The sequence below is a fragment of the Balaenoptera musculus genome, chromosome 3 (genome assembly GCF_009873245.2).
Source record: "Balaenoptera musculus isolate JJ_BM4_2016_0621 chromosome 3, mBalMus1.pri.v3, whole genome shotgun sequence".
NCBI lineage: Eukaryota > Metazoa > Chordata > Mammalia > Artiodactyla > Balaenopteridae > Balaenoptera > Balaenoptera musculus.
This window is the reverse complement of record NC_045787.1, coordinates 76,144,086-76,161,632: the sequence shown is the minus strand read 5'-3', so window position 1 is coordinate 76,161,632 and position 17,547 is coordinate 76,144,086. Positions and strand designations below refer to the sequence as shown.

Here is a 17,547-nt window from a genome sequence, read left to right as displayed (position 1 = left end):
TTCACATTCTTTACAAAGCCTTCATAAACAGTGCCTTTGATTTTCTGAAGACAGAGGTCTTCTTATGACTACAAAGCTCTCCTTATGCTGATGGAATGGGGTGGGTAGGCAGATCATCTTATTAAACTTTATTTCTGGACAAAAATAAAGTCAGTAGTGTTTTGAGTGAAAAATTAAGAGAGCATAATGTAAAATAATGGCTAGGAAATAAACTTGGTTTCAGGGAAAATCCAGCTAGTGTCAGGTTTAACCCAGCTGAGCGGGGTTTTCCATTGTGTGTAGCCACAAGCATCTTACCAACCTAGAAAGTGCCTCCTTATATCCAATCATTATATCTCCTCTATGTCACAGAAGACATTTTTTTTTGTTCACTTGCACCCAAAAGGAAAAATGCCTAGTCATTACATATTAGGTAGGAGAATCAATAAAACATTATGGATTAAATAAACCTACATTTAGCATTTCATCAGGAACAATGAGAAGACCCAATATAATCTTAAATTATGGTGCCTTCTTCTGGACTCACTCCTATGAGCCTACCTCAGAGTCCTGGAACTTCAGAATCAGTGTTATTCTTCTAGTTAACACTGTAGTCTTTTACTTTTTTTTTCTTATATATTATCTTTCAAGGTGTTATCACAAAATGTCTATTTTTTTTTAAAGCAAACACAATGTAACTCTGGAATTAAAATGAATGGCATCTCTTTCAAAGCAATGGATTTGAGAACTGATAGGGTGATTCTTACAATCTTGCCAGTGCTTGAGATTCTTAGAAATCCTTTGAGGAATTCCAGCCTTGCAATGTACTAGGCTCTGTCAGAGCTCCAACAAGAAAAGATAGGATGCCCGCTTTCAGGAACTTAAGGCTATGAATACACCTTTGTCAAGTCTGGAGAAAAATTTCTACTTTAAAGACAGATTCAGGGCTTCCCTGGTGGCGCAGTGGTTGAGAATCCGCCTGCCAATGCAGGGGACACGGGTTCGAGCCCTGGTCTGGGAAGATCCCACATGCCGCGGAGCAACTGGGCCCGTGAGCCACAACTACTGAGCCTGCGCATCTGGAGCCTGTGCTCCGCAAGAACAGAGGCCGTGATAGTGAGAGGTCCACGCACCGCGATGAAGAGTGGCCCCCGCTCGCCGCGACTAGAGAAAGCCCTCGCACAGAAACGAAGACCCAACACAGCCAAAAATAAATAAAAAAAAAAAAAAAAAAAAAGATACAACAAGAGGAAAAAAGCTTTAAAAAAAAAAAGATAGATTCAATATTTAGTAAAAGCCAAAAATTTATTCAGAGCCAAGTATTATGAAGACACACACACAGTCAAGCTTGTCAAAACACGTATAACAAAGGAAAGAGATGAGACTGATTGTGTTTGCCGAACTTGTTCTTAAAGGAGCTGGAGAGAGGAGTTACCAGAACACCTAGCACAGTTCCACAGACTGCAAGGGATTGGAGGAGGGAGAAGCAATACGTGTCCTTGAGTTGAAGAGACAGATTTAGCTTTGTAATTACTTTGTAATCACATCTTACAAGGTAAATTAATTTCAACCTGTTAGTGAAAATAATCTTTTCACTTCTGTATATCATTCATAAAGCCATTCATTCACTCACTGAACAAATGTTTTTTGAGCACCTACCACACCTCAAATAGCAGAGATATAAAGATACACAGATAAATGAAACTCACAGTCAACTGAGCCAAGACAGATACGACTGCAGACAATTATAAGTACTGGGGCTTGCTTGGTGGTGCAGTGGTTAAGAATCCGCCTGCCAATGCAGGGGACATGGGTTCGAGCCCTGGTCCGGGAAGATCCTACAAGCCACGGAGCAACTAAGCCCATGTGCCACAACTACTGAGCCTGTGCTCTAGACCCCACGAGCCACAACTACTGAGCCCACGTGCCACAACTACTGAAGCCCGCGCACCTAGAGCCCGAGCTCTGCAACAAGAGAAGCCACCGCAATGTGAAGTCCAAGCACCACAACGAAGTGTAGCCCCCGCTCGCCAAAATTAGAGCCCGCGTGCAGCAACGAAGACCCAACGCAGCCCAAAAAAAAAAAAAAAAAAAAAAGTACTAAAATAAAGGTGTACAAAATCACCATAGGAACAGAGGAGAAGAAATTAACTCTACCTGGGGGATTGTGGAAGGCTTCACAGAAGAGGGAACGATTTAAAGGGTAAGGATGAATTCGCTATGCAGATATGACAGGGGTTGTACAGAGGGCCAGTCCACTCAGAGCATGACACAGTATAGCACATGCTGAGGCCTGAAGGTGAGAAAAAAGGGAAGACATCGCTTCCACTTTCAAGAGAGCAAGCTAAGCCCACACTGCAATCTCCTCTCCCTGCCAAATCACAGAAATCATGAAATAATGAGGGGGAGGGGGAAGAGGTGGGAAGGAGAAAGGAAGGAAGGAAGCAAGGGATGGGGGAGGGAGAAAGAGAGAGGAGGAAGGGAGGTGTGCACATGCAGCAGCCCTCAAACATTAGGAGAGACTCTCATCAGCCCAGAAACTAGGAAAACCTGAGGGGCTGCAGGCAGTACACACAGGACGACCAAAGAGGGATGCTGAGGCTTGGAGGACAGGTGGGACCTCATGCACTGCAGCAACATGTAAGTGCTCATTGCCTCGCAAAGGGGGTCGAGGAGGAGACCAAGGGCAACTGAGTGGAGGTTAGCTGAGGATGCCAGCGGAAGTAGAGAGGCCCGTGGGTCCTAGAGCAGGCCAAGCCTAAGATGAGCCTGGAACATCTGTGCCAGAAAGCAAGGAAGGACTCAAATTAATTGGAGAGAGCATGAAGAGGCTCCCCTAGGCAAATCTGGGGTAACTGGAGTATCAGAAAGAATAATGAGAAGAACAGATTATAAAATATTGAATTTAAGAAACAAACCCATGAATCATAGTGACTCTTAAAGAAAGACGTGGGAGCAGAGAAAAGGGAAAGCCTTATTTACAGAAGAATGCCAAGTAATAAGTGTAGAAGGAATGATAGGAAATCACTATTTTGTAACCACAGTTATCTCAACTGAAGGAATCATGCAAAATAATGGGCTTGGATTCTTTAAAAATGTCATGAAAGATACCCCACCCCCCAGAAAAAGGCTGGGTGATTGGGAACTGTTCTGAATTAAAAGAGACCAGGGAGACTTGACAACTAAATGCAATGCATAGTTCTTAATTCCATCCTGGATTAAAAAAACAAAAAACAATAAAACCAGCTTTGGAATACATCGAAAAATTTGAATATGGGTTATATTTTAAATAATAGTATAATAGGTCATAGTATATTTCTTGAGTGATGATTGCATTATGGTTAATAGGAAAATGACTCTGTTCTTAGATGAGACATGTTTAATTAATCAGGATTGAAGAAATCCCATAATGTTTACAATTTACTCTTAAATGGTTCAAACAAAAAAAAGTGTGTGTGTGCTGTGTATGTGTGTGTGTTTGTATTTGTAATTTCTGGAGGTCACTGTCCTATTTTTATCAAGTTTCTTAGATTTGAAATTTTGCAAATAAAGTTAGAAAAAAAAAAGAAGAAAGTTTCTAAAGATTTTAAAGAATTGAGTACCATGATCTGACATATTCTAGAATGATTATTCTGAGAGGATTCATTTCAGAAAGAAGCCATGCAGGAAAAGGAGACCAGAGGCTGATTTACCAGGAAGCCTAAGTTTCAAGGCCCTTCCTTGTGGGTTGTTTCCAAAGCCTTGGGAGAAACCTAGGCATTAGATTCTTTCACATGATGTATGCTTTTGTAAAATCTGCAAAATAAGATATTCTGACTATGTCTGGTTAAGACATAAGTCTCTCTCCAGTCCAGTTCACTTCACCTTGCATCAGGCAGCTCTGGAGTAGCCACGGACATTTTTAGGATCCTGCTAAGGGGAATTTAAATTTAGGTTTAGCGAGATATTATTTGTGGTTTGTAGTCACTTCCTTGTAAGTGTTTGCGAGCTGTCTTGGTACATGAATGGCCTTCAGGAAGGCTTCTTCCACCCACTGTGCAGACTAATTTGGCGTCATGACACAAAGAGGCAGAGCTGAAAGACAAACACAACAAAAACCGAAGTGCCCAGCATCACAAAGATGTGGAGAATGAAGAAATACGCTGGAAGAAAAACTATCATTCTCTTCTCCCTATAGAAAATCTCAAAAAGTGGTTATCATGTGAAGAACTGCAAAGACTGTGAGCACAAAAAATATACGAAAGGTTAAAGAAGTGTCAGGGTTTTTTTGTTTTTTAAATTATTTTATTTACTTATTTATTTTTGGCTGCATTGGGTCTTTGTTGCTGCCCGCGGGCTTTCTCTAGTTGTGGCAAGCGGGGGCTACTCTTCACTGCGGTGCACAGGCTTCTCTTGTTGCACAGCACGGGCTCTAGGTGCGCAGGCTTCAGTAGTTGTGGCTTGTGGGCTCAGTAGCTGTGGCTCACGGGCTCTAGAGTGCAGGCTCAGTAGTTGTGGCGCACGGGCTTAGTTGCTCCGCGGCATGTGGGATCTTCCCAGACCAGGGCTCGAATCCGTGTCCCCTGCATTGGCAGGTGGATGCTTAACCACTGTGCCACCAGGGAGGCCCAGGTTTTTAAATAATAGAAACTTTTTTTAATGTCTGTCGTATTTGACAGCTTTTTCAGAGTTGTAATTTCTTGTGCTTTCTTTTCACATTCTAAATAAATATTCATTTGTATACATATATGTATCTGTAATTTTGTAGTTTTTTTTCTTACAAAGGACCTCTAAAATTGTGTAAGTTTTAGATCCTGCAAATCTGGAACTGCCTCTTTAGACCAAAATGAAGGTCATTATGAGAGATAATTAAATGACTAGGAACTGAAATCCAGTGAAGATGATGAGAAAGCAATGAATTTTTTTTTGAATTTTTGAATTTTATTTATTTTTTATACAGCAGGCTCTTATTAGTTATCTATTTTATATATATTAGTGTTTATATGTCTAGGGTTATGATCCTTGGTTTGGGTCCAAGAAAGCAATGAATTTGAGGTTAATTTAAAATATAAAGTCAAAAGAGCTTCTTAGTCAACTGGATATGGGGAATAGGAACGAAAGTTGGGTTGGATGATTCTAGTTTGGGTGAATGGATAGGTTTGGCATCATTCACCAAGACAGGGAACTCAGTAGAAAGAGGAAGATGTCTGTGGAGACATGGGTCAGAAGAGAGACTGGAGCCAGAAAAACAGTCCGGGTAATCACCAGTGTCCATACAGGGGAAGCTAGGGCAACAGATTAGCAGGTCCATGGTCAGAGTAAACAGCAAGAAGAGGTGAAGCTAAAGGATGGGACCCTGGGCAACAACTACCGGATGTACTGATTTGGTATATGTGTGTAAGGGAGGATGAGGGCGCCAGGAAAGAAGAAAGAGAATTAGAACAAACAGGAAAGAAAGAGTAGCTTTATTAAGTGGAGGGAGAGGTGTATTTGAATAATTTCAAAGGGAGGATTGTTATTAAAATGTAAATTAAGTTTGGCAATAGGCATATAACTGGCAGCCCTGAGTGAAAACAAACCCAGTGTAATTGTGAAAGTCAAAGTCAGACTGTAGTGGACTGAAGAATGAATGGGAAGTCAGGAAGTGCACTCAGGAAGTGTGGATGACTCGTTCAAGAATCATGACCAGCAATAAAAAGAAAGTTAGGGAAGTAGAGGGGACATACGGTCAAAGAAGGGTCAGGCCTGCTTTATTCATATCTACTAATACTAAAAACATACCTACCATATGACCCAACAATCCTACTCCTAGGAAACTACCTAAGCATCACTAAAAGGAGAATACAGAAATAAATCATGGGGGACTTCCCTGGTGGCACAGTGGTTAAGAATCCGCCTGCCAATGCAGAGGACACAGGTTCGAGCCCTGGTCCGGGAAGATCCCACATGCCGCAGAGCAACTAAGCCCGTGCACCACAACTACTGAGCCTGCGCTCTAGCGCTCACGAGCCACAAACTACTGAAGCCCTCATGCCATAACTACTGAAGCCCATGCACCTAGAGCCTGTGCTCCACAACAAGAGAAGCCACCGCAATGAGAAGCCCGCACACCGCAACCAAGAGTAGCCCCCACTCGCCACAACTAGAGAAAGCCCACACACAGCAACAAAGACCAATGCAGCCAAAAATAAAAATAAATAAATAAATTTTTTTAAAAAAAGGAAAGAAAGAAATCATGGCGTATTCATACAATGGAATAATACACAGCAATAAAAAGAATATATTACAGATAAGTTCAGCATGGATGAATCTCAAAAGTATCACGTTAACTGAAATTAGGCAGACACAAGACACTACATACTGTATAATTCCATCTGTATGAAGGTCAAGAATAGGTAAAACTAATCTATGTTGTTAGAAGTCAGAATAGCAATTATCTCTGGGGAGGGGTGTTATCAACTGGGAAGAGGCATGAGAGGCTTCTGGAGTGAGGCAAATGTTCTAGATCTTGAGATGTGTGATGGTTGCATAGCTGTATATATGTGCAAAAATGCATTAAACTGTGCTCTAAAATTACTGAAGTCTAATGTCCTTTATTTTGCTATACTTCAATAAAAATAGAAAATGAGTAAAAATGAAATTTTAAGACAGATTTACTGAGGAAATAACCACTAAGAACTATAAAATACCACCAATTCAAAGTGGATTCTGAGTTGACCCTGAGATATCTGCCAATAGTATGCACAGAAGCAACTACTGAAATTGACTGAACCAAATTAATCCATCAGCTACGGAGTCAACAATCCTCTCTCTTAGGTGGTGTTGTCAGTGTATTCAGCTCACTCATTGCTACCTACCTAAAAACGCTGCTCCCAATCCCACATCCTTATGTGAACAATCTATCCTTCCCAACTGAATAGTCCCTTAGATTGTCAAAAAGAGTTTTCCAGGGCTCAGTGTCAGCCTAATACCTCTCCTATATCAAAAAGAACACAATTACTGACTTCCTTCACTTCTATAGAACAGCAGTTTAAAAGACAAACTTGTACCCATCAGAATCACAGCAGTAGTTTGTGATACTTTCCTTTGATGTCCCATTATCATATCCAATGATGAAGAGATAACAGATGGCATTTAAACCCAGTCATTTTGCTTTCAAAAAAAACACACAAAAAAACTGTACTAATCATTTATAAGCTTAATGCTATTCAAAATTAATACGGTACCTGCACTCTCATATAAAAGAAAAATTAAATACTTACCATTTTGTCTTGTTCCAACAGCAGCAATGATAACTGGAACTGAATTTAATGCTCTTTTTATCACTGGAATATAATTATCCTTCACTTCGTGAAATGAAAACTTGTCATTTACGTTGTACTTGATCACAATGATGTCAGCACCTCCAATTAGATTTCGAGAGGTGTACCAATCACTGTCAAAAATGTCCTAAACCAAAATGTAAAGAGCAATCTTTAGTCTGCTTATCTTCAAATCCATCATGAAATAAACTGTAACATATTAGTTTAACTTTTTTACTATATTTTAATTTTTGGAATTCATTTTTTAAATTTATTTTTAAAAAAGTAACTACGTGAAATTTAAAACATTTGAAGTCTATCAAGTCTTTAAATTTTTTTATTTATTCATTTAGCCTGGACAACAATGTAATAGTAAAATAGAATCTAGAGAATTCCTGAGACTCTGATGGAATAAGCAACCTCTTTCAACACCTGTACTTAAAAATAAACCTTGTTTAAATATATGCCATAAACCATTAGTCAGACTCATCAAGAAAAAAAGGGAGAAGACTCAAATCAATAGAATTAGAAATGAAAAAGTAACAACTGACACTGCAGAAATACAAAGGATCATGAAAGATTACTACAAGCAGCTATATGCCAATAAAATGGACAACCTGGAAGAAATGAACAAATTCTTAGAAAAGCACAACCTTCCAAGACTGAACCAGGAAGAAATAGAAAATATAAACAGGCCAATCACAAGCACTGAAATTGAAACTGTGATTAAAAATCTTCCAACAAACAAAAGCCCAGGACCAGATGGCTTCACAGCCGAATTCTATCAAACATTTAGAGAAGAGCTAACACCTATCCTTCTCAAACTCTTCCAAAATATAGCAGAGGGAAGAACACTACCAAACTCATTCTACGAGGCCACCATCACCCTGATACCAAAACCAGACAAAGATGTCACAAAAAAAGAAAACTACAGGGCAATATCACTGATGAACATAGGTGCAAAAGTCCTCAACAAAATACTAGCAAACAGAATCCAACAGCACATTAAAAGGATCATACACCATGATCAAGTGGGGTTTATCCCAGGAATGCAAGAATTCTTCAATATATGCAAATCAATCAATGTGATAAACCATATTAACAAATTAAAGGATAAAAACCATATGATCATCTCAATAGATGCAGAAAAAGCTTTCAACAAAATTCAACACCCATTTATGATAAAAACCCTCCAGAAAGTAGGCATAGAGGGAACTTACCTCAACATAATACAGGCCATATGTGACAAATCCACAGCCAACATCATTCTCAGAGGTGAAAAACTGAAACCATTTCCTCTAAGATCAGGAACAAGACAAGGTTGTCCACTCTCACCACTATTATTCAACATAGTTTTGGAAGTTTTAGCCACAGCAATCAGAGAAGAAAAGAAATAAAAGGAATCCATATCGGAAAAGAAGAAGTAAAGCTGTCACTGTTTGCAGATGACATGATACTATATGTAGAGAATCCCAAAGATGCTACCAGAAAACTACTAGAGCTAATCAATGAATTTTGTAAAGTAGCAGGATACAAAACTAATGCACAGAAATCTCTTGCATTCCTATACACTAATATGATGAAAATCTGAAAGAGAATTAAGGCAACACTCCATTTACCATTGCAACAAAAGAATAAATACCTAGGAATAAACCTACCTAAAGAGACTAAAGACCTGTATGCAGAAAACTATAAGACACTGATGAAAGAAATTAAAGATGATACAGACAGATGGAGAGACATACCATGTTCTTGGATTGGAAGAATCAACATTGTGAAAATGACTATACTACCCAAAGCAATCTACAGATTCAATGCAATCCCTATCAAACTACCAAAGGCATTTTTCACAGAACTAGAACAAAAAATTACACAATTGTATGGAAACACAAAAGACCCCAAATAGCCAAAGCAATCTTGAGAGAGAAAAATGGAGCTGGAGGAATCAGGCTTCTGAGCTTCAGACTATACTACAAAGCTACAGTAATCAAGACAGTGTGGTACTGGCACAAAAACAGAAATATAGATCAATGGAACAGGATAGAAAGCCCAGAGATAAGCCCACGCACGTATGGTCACCTTATTTTTGATAAAGGAGGCAAGAATATACAATGGAGAAAAGACAGCCTCTTCAATAAGTGGTGCTGGGAAAACTGGACAGCTACATGTAAAAGAATGAAATTAGAACACTCCCTAACATCATACACAAAAATAAACTTAAAATGGATTAAAGACCAAAATGTAAGGCCAGATACTATAAAACTCTTAGAGGAAAACATAGGCAGAACACTCTATGACATAAATCACAGCAAGATCCTTTTTGACCCACCTCCTAGAGAAATGGAAATAAAAACAAAAATAAACAAATGGGACCTAATGAAACTTACAAGTTCTGCACAGCAAAGGAAACCATAACAAGACCAAAAGACACCCTCAGAATGGGAGAAAATATTTGCAAAGGAAGCAACTGACAAAGGATAAAAAAATCTTCAAAATTTACAAGCACTCAGGCAGCTCAATATCAAAAAAACAAACACCCAATCCAAAAATGGGAATAAGACTTAAAATAGACATTTCTCCAAAGAAGATATACAGATTGCCAACAAACACATGAAAGGATGCTCAACATCACTAATCATTAGAGAAATAGCAAATCAAAAAATACAATGAGGTATCACCTCACACCAGTCAGAATGGCCATCATCAAAAAATCTACAAACAATAAATGCTGGAGAGGGTGTGGAGAAAAGGGAACCCTCTTGCACTGTTGGTGGGAATGTAAACTGATACAGCCACTATGGAGAACTGTATGGAGGTTCCTTAAAAAAGTAAAAATAGAACTACCATATGACCCAGCAATCCCACTACTGGGCATATACCTGAGAAAACCATAATTCAAAAAGAGTCATGTACCACAATGTTCATTGCAGAGCTATTTACAACAGCCAGGACATGGAAGCAACCTAAGTGTCCATCGACAGATGAATGGATAAAGAAGATGTGGCACAGATATACAATGGAATATTACTCAGCCATAAAAGGAAACGAAATTGAAATATCTGTAGTGAGGTGGATGGACCTAGAGTCTGTCATACAGAGTGAAGTAAGTCAGACAGAGAAAAACAAATACTGTATGCTAACACATATATATGGAATCTAAAAAAAAAAAAAGAAGAACCTAGGGGCAGGACAGGAATAAAGACACAGACGTAGAGAACGGACTTGACACGGGGAGGGGGAAGGGTAAACTGGGACGAAGTGAGAGAGTGGCATGGACTTATATATACTACCAAATGTAATATAGATAGCTAATGGGAAGCAGCCGCATAGCACAGGGAGATCAGCTTGGTGCTTTGTGACCACCTAGAGGGGTGGGATAGGGAGGGTAGGAGGGAGACGCAAGAGGGAGGAGATATGGGGATATATGTATATGTATAGCTGATTCACTTTGTTATAAAGCAGAAACTAACACACCATTGTAAAGCAATTATACTCCAATAAAGACGTTAAAAAAAAAAAATCCACTAGGACTAAGTACAAAAAAATCAGAATGCTAGATTTATGCACATGAAGTAAAACATAAATAAAATGCCATACACAAGAAAATAAAATAAAATTATGCCATAGCTTTATCACCTAATAGTTTCAAAAATTAACACTATTCATTAGATGCAAGAGCATCAGTGTGAGTAAGGAAGCGTCAGAGGATTTTCTGTGACCCAGTTAGATAATGCAGGATTGTTCAGTGATTTAGATTGTATTGATAATACCCTGTGAATTCTGTGGAGTTCCATATATTTTATCCATATCTCAAAATTCATATATATTTTTCAACTTTATCCATTCTTTGGACAGTACTGCATATAGATAGTGTGCATGTGAGGGGAACAAGGGGGGCAGAGGGGTATGCCTCCAAAAAAGATAGTGTGTCTTATAAGATGATGTTAACATGGTAAGGAACATATGTGCAATTCATGTATTTTGTTCATATCAATTAAAAATTCAGGATAAAGCTTTTCAGTTTTGAAATGTTTACTTTTGGACTACAGTTAATAATATTTATATTTAGAATTAGGGCCAAAAGTAATTTATTATGGACCCTACTCCTTAAAACTTTGCGCCTTGATATTTTAAAACTAATTTTTCAAAGTTACTGTGTGAATAGTGGTATAAGAAAAATATCGTTATGTACCTTAATACCATTGCTAAATATGCATAAGTGGCTTCCTTCTCACATTCTGGTTAACTATTAATCATTATTTGTCCTTTCATGTGGCCTTTGGTATGTATTCCTAGGATGTAATAAAGCTAGATTAAGAAAACAGACAGCTAGATATGGCTAACAAGTCCAAAAACTGTTGGGCTATGAAAGTCTGCACTTTGAAATATGAGTCCAAACCAGGGTTTGAATCAATCAGTTGTGACAGAGCTTTTATCCTGTTAGAAATTTCTGGAGAAGTGTCACAGCAATGCCCTTTTGCAGAGAGCTTCTTCTCACCAGTACACTGCCATGCCCCAGCAAAGCCTCTCCCAATTCCCTACACCCTCACAACCTGCGTATTTCCTACAAGTATATTCTGCGTAACAAGAATTGCAGAATTTTTAGATATGAATACTTTACTGAGAGTGGGATGGACAGAGCCTTTTTAGAGGAAGATTTAAAAACCAAAAAAAAAAAAAAAAAAAAAGGCAAACTTAGTGGAGGATGTAAGAGGAGGGAGAAGTGAATTGGGACACAGATCAAGAAAATGTGAAAGCTTCCCAGCAGAGCTCTATGCTAATTTCCAAATCCCAAACCACAAAACCCATTCAGTTCCAGCTGTATCTGTTACAGTATTCAAGCTCAAAGTATATAAGTACAACAGGGTATATAAATACAATAAAGAAAGAGGACAAAGTCAGATGAATGGGATGAACAAACTAAACTTAAGTGGGACCAATATCAAGCAGCCATTTAACTCTGTGAGAACAAATCAAAAGTAACTGCTTTCTGCATTCCAAATAGTTCAAAATTCCAGAGTTACTGGAGACGTGTAGAAAGAAAAAGGAGACATTTAAGGGAAAATGTCATGAGGAAATGGGTTTTGGCTTCATTAACTCTGTGGTACTGAGGATATAAATCTATAATTTTATTTTTAATACAAATCAGAGCTTCAAACCCTGCCCAAGAAAAGTGCATATATTATCTCATTGCTTTTTATGGAATATTTTTGGTAAACAGGAAAAGATCTAGAAATAAAATAATAATATAACAAAAAAGGGTGGGTTTGAGAGAGACATACTAAACAATAAGCTACATATAATGAAGTTGAAGCACATTTATTTAAAAAGTGCCAAGTATATATGGCAAAGATCCAGAGTGAGGCTGCGGAGATACAGAAGAAAACTAGGGAGAGAAGCACAACTATCTCACTCTAACTCCAAGAAAACAATGCCACATTTCTTCTCAAACTGTCTCAAAGAGAAAATGCTCCACTGGTTTCTAGAAATATGAAGGAAATCAAATTCTCCCACCCCTTGTAAATCAGTTCCAGGATTTCCTCTAGGCAGTTATGCAACACGAGGCTTGGAGCCACATTTGGGGAATGGAACTCATCTTCTGAAAAATAATCTTAATTTTTACAGCAAAACAACAACTTTATTCTACTTGGTTGTGAGGCTGCAATACAGCATCTACTAAGTACTAACACGGCTGCCTCTATGTACTTTATTTGTGTGGAGATCTTGAATGATGTGTGGGAAAACTTTACTTTTGCTTCATTTAAGCAATACACGGCTATACTAAAGTTGTGATAAACACTTTATTATTATCGTAGCTACGGCTTATTGATTACTTACTACATGCCCGTCTGGATGCTAAGAACTTTACACATACTAACTCATTTATTCTTCAGCACAGCTCTGGGAGGCAGGGATTATTATGTTTATTTTACACACAGAGAAAATAACGCTAAGAGAGGATGAGTGACTTTACCCAGGAACACAGCCACTAACTCGCAAGGTGAGGATCTGAAATCAGATCCTTTTGATATCAAAACCTGTGCTCTATCTGCTCTGCTATGTTTAATATTCTGATTCTGTACATGTCAAATACCAGCTGATGAATACAATCAACTTTCATATCTCTGATGGGCTTTTACTTCCCACCAAGAGAAGAAAAGCACCTTATAAAGAGTTGCTCTACAAACGTATTCTACTATGTCTGAAGACCACTATAACCCAGAAAACTGTGCCTGGTTACAAACTCAATGTCTTAAAAAAGGCCAGAGTCTAACCAAACCAAAGGTGATTAGCATAATAAAACATAACAATAAACTTAAGACCAAAACAATCCAGACTGTGAAGGCTTACTTCAATTGATTTGGAAGATTTCATTTACTACAATCCATGGGATCACAAGTATTGCTTTTGCTAAGCTAACAACATAAAAAGGAAAGAGTTCACTGCTCAAAGAAAAAGCAGGAAAGGTTATCCTAACATCCTAATTCAGCTTATTTTATTTTCCTTACATTTATTTACTCTATTCACTCAACATTTGTTCAACTGAGTGTAGAACCAATTAGTTTTTAGACTGTAAGATTTTTCACAATGAAATGACCAAAGTAAAAGAAGGGTTTCATTTGCTTGCATGGACTCCAGCCAGTAAGTTCTCTACCAATGCTTCCTATAATCAGCATCATCACTGTCATAATTAGGAATTTAATAGCATCCCTGTTATTGAAAAAGCCCATTTTTCATTTATTTTAGCCTATTAAATTTACTTTAGCTGAAAATTTATTTGGGCAAGTGATCTTTTCTTTCAGTAATATGGAAATTTGCATAAGAAATGTTTTTATGTACATTCTATACCTTTCTTTGGAAAGGTGTATTAGTTCCCTGTAGTTCCTAATTCGGTTTTCTTAAAGTGCAGTTTAAATGTAAATCTCACATAATGATATCTGTATTTTTTTAGACATTAAACTTTCTTCTGTTATAAAATATAATACTTAGCTGCAATATAACTTTTTTACTAGTAAAGAATCAGAAACTTTCAAGTAAGATTACATGAAAACATTCAAAACATGATGCTATTGTGTACTGAAAACATTTATACATGTCAGAGAGTAGATTTCTTCTTTTATCACTCAAGAATTAGACTAGCATTTATCAACTTCATTACGATTTCTTTTAATTATAGCAAATTTTAAAGCTTTTTCAAGTCCCAAAACAGTATTAGCAATATTTCTGATTTACCGGTCACTAAAAAGAAATGGCTAAATATATCAAAAATATCTGCATTATTAAAATTAAAAACACTAATTAAATTTTTTCAAAGGTGGATCGTGCTATAGAAGAATCGTTTAAAATTAATTCTCAGTCCCTGTCTTTCCCGCCCCCTTTCCAGGGGTCCTATTTCTGAGCTGCCCCAGTGAAATGTATTTTTGCTGTGTTGAGCTTTCAGAGATCTTTATTTTTAGAACACTAATATTTTATATCACCCACAGGGTAGGCATGAAAAAACATTGCTGTCTGCTGGTGAAACTTAGTGACCTCGCCCCTTGGGGTTGGGACATTCAGTCAGCTGTCTACTAAGGGACAACCCAGAGTTGTGAAGTGTACCCGTTAAGTGCTTCACATTCCCACTGGGGCTTTTTCCCTTCTAAGTGTGTTCTCTGACTAGGCTGCCCCTGCCCAGTGAAACGAAGGACCAAAGATTTTCCCCCAAATGTTTAAAAACTCTCCCCAGGTGACCCGGACGTCCACATTCCTGAAAGGGGAAAAGAGGGGAGGAGAAAAAAAAAAAGAGAAAGAAAGAAAAGGAAAGCTCCATCAGCCTCTGCACAGAGCAGCTGCGGGCCCTTACCCAGACGGGACAGTCGTGGACCAGTAGCTTGACATTCCCAAACGCGCTGGCCTGATACTCGGTGAACACGGGACGCGCGACCGTACTGGTCGCGTTCAGCAACAAGCTGCTTTCGTCCCCTGAGACCAGCGGGCTTCTCCCCAGGTAAGTGCGGATGAGCCCCGACGGCCGATTGTCCTGGTGAAACGCGTCCCCCTCGTTCCCCAGCGCCACGATGTGAATGGACCTACACGGCAGAGACGGGGGCGAGGGGGAGAAAAGGCGCGTGGTCAGCGCGAGGCTCCCTTTCATCCCAACAGGAAGTGCGGGGGGCAGCGCGCGGCGGGGATGGGCACGAGCCCCTCGCTCAGGGGCGCACGGCACGCGCTGGGGTAGAGACAATGGCAGGACCGCGACGCGTACATACATGATCTCAAATCCAAGGGCAGGGCGGCGACTCGGAGAAAAGCGGCTCCTCACGGCTTCTAGGAGCCCGACGGCGGCGTATCCACCCGCAATCAGCTCATGCCGGGCCGCGTCCCCCCTAGCGCGCCTCCCCCGCGGCGCGGCCGACGCAGAGCGGGCCCGCGCGAGCCAGCGAGCGAGCGAGCCACGGGGGCCGGGGGCGTGCGAGTCTGGCCGTGTGCGCGCGGCCAGCCAGTCAGGAAGTGCCAGGGAACATCCCGGCCGGCCGCGCCACTCCCGCCTCCCCGGCGGCCGCCGAGCGTTGCCGGGCGCCGTAGCCCCGCTCCGCCGCGCTCCCTCGGCCGGGCAGCAGTCGCCTCCTCCGGCTGCTGCTGCTGCTGCCGCCGCTGCTCCTCCTCCTTCTGGCCCAGAGAGGGTAGGAGAAAAGCCGGGCCTCCGCCCCCTCGGCGGGCCGGGCGTGCGGGCGGGCGGGAGCAGCACGTGCCGGCCTTGGGGGTCGGGAGGACGAGGGGGCCGCGCTCCCCGCTGAGGCCCCGGAGCCCCGGCGGCGGCGGCCGGGTACAAAGGAGCGGCCCGCGCGCGGGGCGCCGCGGAATATAAATTAATAAATACGACGCCGCAGCCCGAGAGCTCCCGATCGCCAATCCGCCTGCAGCAAGTTTGTTCAACTCGACAGGCTGTAACCAGAGCCGGGGAAAGGGGAGGGTGGGTCGGTGAGGCCCCTGCTCCCTAAAGACTGGAAAAAAAAGAGGTGAGGGAAGCCAGCTTCCCTGGGAGTCCAGCTCGCTGGCCGCTCCAGCAGCCCCAATTTTTTTTTTTTTTTTTTTTTTTTCCCTCTTGGCCTTGACCAGAAAGTGTTTTAGCAAGTCTGCCGCTTTGTCATTTGTCAACATGTAGTACAGCTGTTTTCTAGAATCATACTTGTGAGGAAAAAAAGGCAACGTTCATCCTGGTGCAGAAAGGGTTCTTTGTTCACGCAGCAATTAATTCGCTAATATCGCTTCAGAAGGATTATTTACTACTTCAAGCTATATTCGGCATCTTTTACCAAAAACTGCAGGGTTTTTTGCTTTTTTTTTTAAGTGTTGAGGTTCTTATTACGATAGTTTTAGACACCAGTTACGCGGGAGGTGTTTGTGTTTACATGCTCAATGCTAGTTTACGTGGAGATTTTTCTGTGCACATTATGGCTACGTGTTTAATAATACCTCCTCAGACCAGCTGAAAAAATAACGATCATGCTAATGCAAGGATACTTTAGATTCTTTCATGATAACGCCCTGAAGTAAAGGCTATGAATGTCCCCAAAGGGCCTCAAACTGCCTCAATGCAAATGAACACTGGAATCCACTAATTCCAAGAAGGGCCAGAGTTTACTCTGGGGCTCTGCTTCTCCATAAACATGAAAATTCTTACAAGTGCTCTGTGTTGAAAGAGTTCTTGTTTATCCCTTTATTTATTTATTTATTTTGCCCTACTTGAAAATGTTGCTGTTTCTTTTCTCAACCGAGCTATTTTGAGGGTATGAAACAGGAGGTGCTGAGTAGGACAGTGAAAAGCCTAGGGTAAGAGCCCTTTGGAATGTGAACAACTTTTTATTATGGGCCCTTGGTTGCTCAACTGAAAGTAGTTTCATAGTTTCTCCTGCTCAAATAGGGTATAATGGGGGGCATTCTTTATGTTGTCACTGATTTTTTTTAAATCTAATTTCCTTTGCACTCAGTATAGTTTCTCTTTTAGTCTCTAGAACCTAAAACATCCTGAAATCTTTGAGAGTACAGGATCACCTTTTCTCTGGGGTCATCAATCCCCTCCAGTAACCACAAGTCAAAGACAAAGACACTAGAATGGGTGAATGAATAAAGAAAAATGTGGTATATACGTACGATGAAATATTATTTGGCCTTAAAAGAGGGGGAAATCTTGTCATATGTTACAACATGAATGAATCTCCAGGGCAATAAACTAGTCATAGAAAGGCAAAGACTGCTTATTCCACTTACATGAGGTATCTAAGGCAGTCAAACTCTTAGAAACAGA

At 40.3% G+C, this 17,547-nt stretch overlaps 1 protein-coding gene across 1 annotated transcript in view; it reads right to left on the bottom strand.

Moving 5' to 3' along the window:
- Nucleotides 1–16,225, bottom strand: part of RHOBTB3 (Rho related BTB domain containing 3) — a 54,503-nt gene extending 38,278 nt beyond the window's left edge. Inside the window, exons 1-3 of the mRNA XM_036846128.1 lie at nt 15,509–16,225; nt 15,103–15,328; nt 7,221–7,407 (exon numbers count right to left, since the gene is read on the bottom strand). Coding sequence (XP_036702023.1) covers nt 7,221–7,407; nt 15,103–15,328; nt 15,509–15,510 — 415 coding nt within the window. The 5' untranslated portion in view covers nt 15,511–16,225. The remainder of the gene's footprint in view (nt 1–7,220; nt 7,408–15,102; nt 15,329–15,508) is intronic.
- Between the last annotated feature and the right edge of the window lie 1,322 nt (nt 16,226–17,547).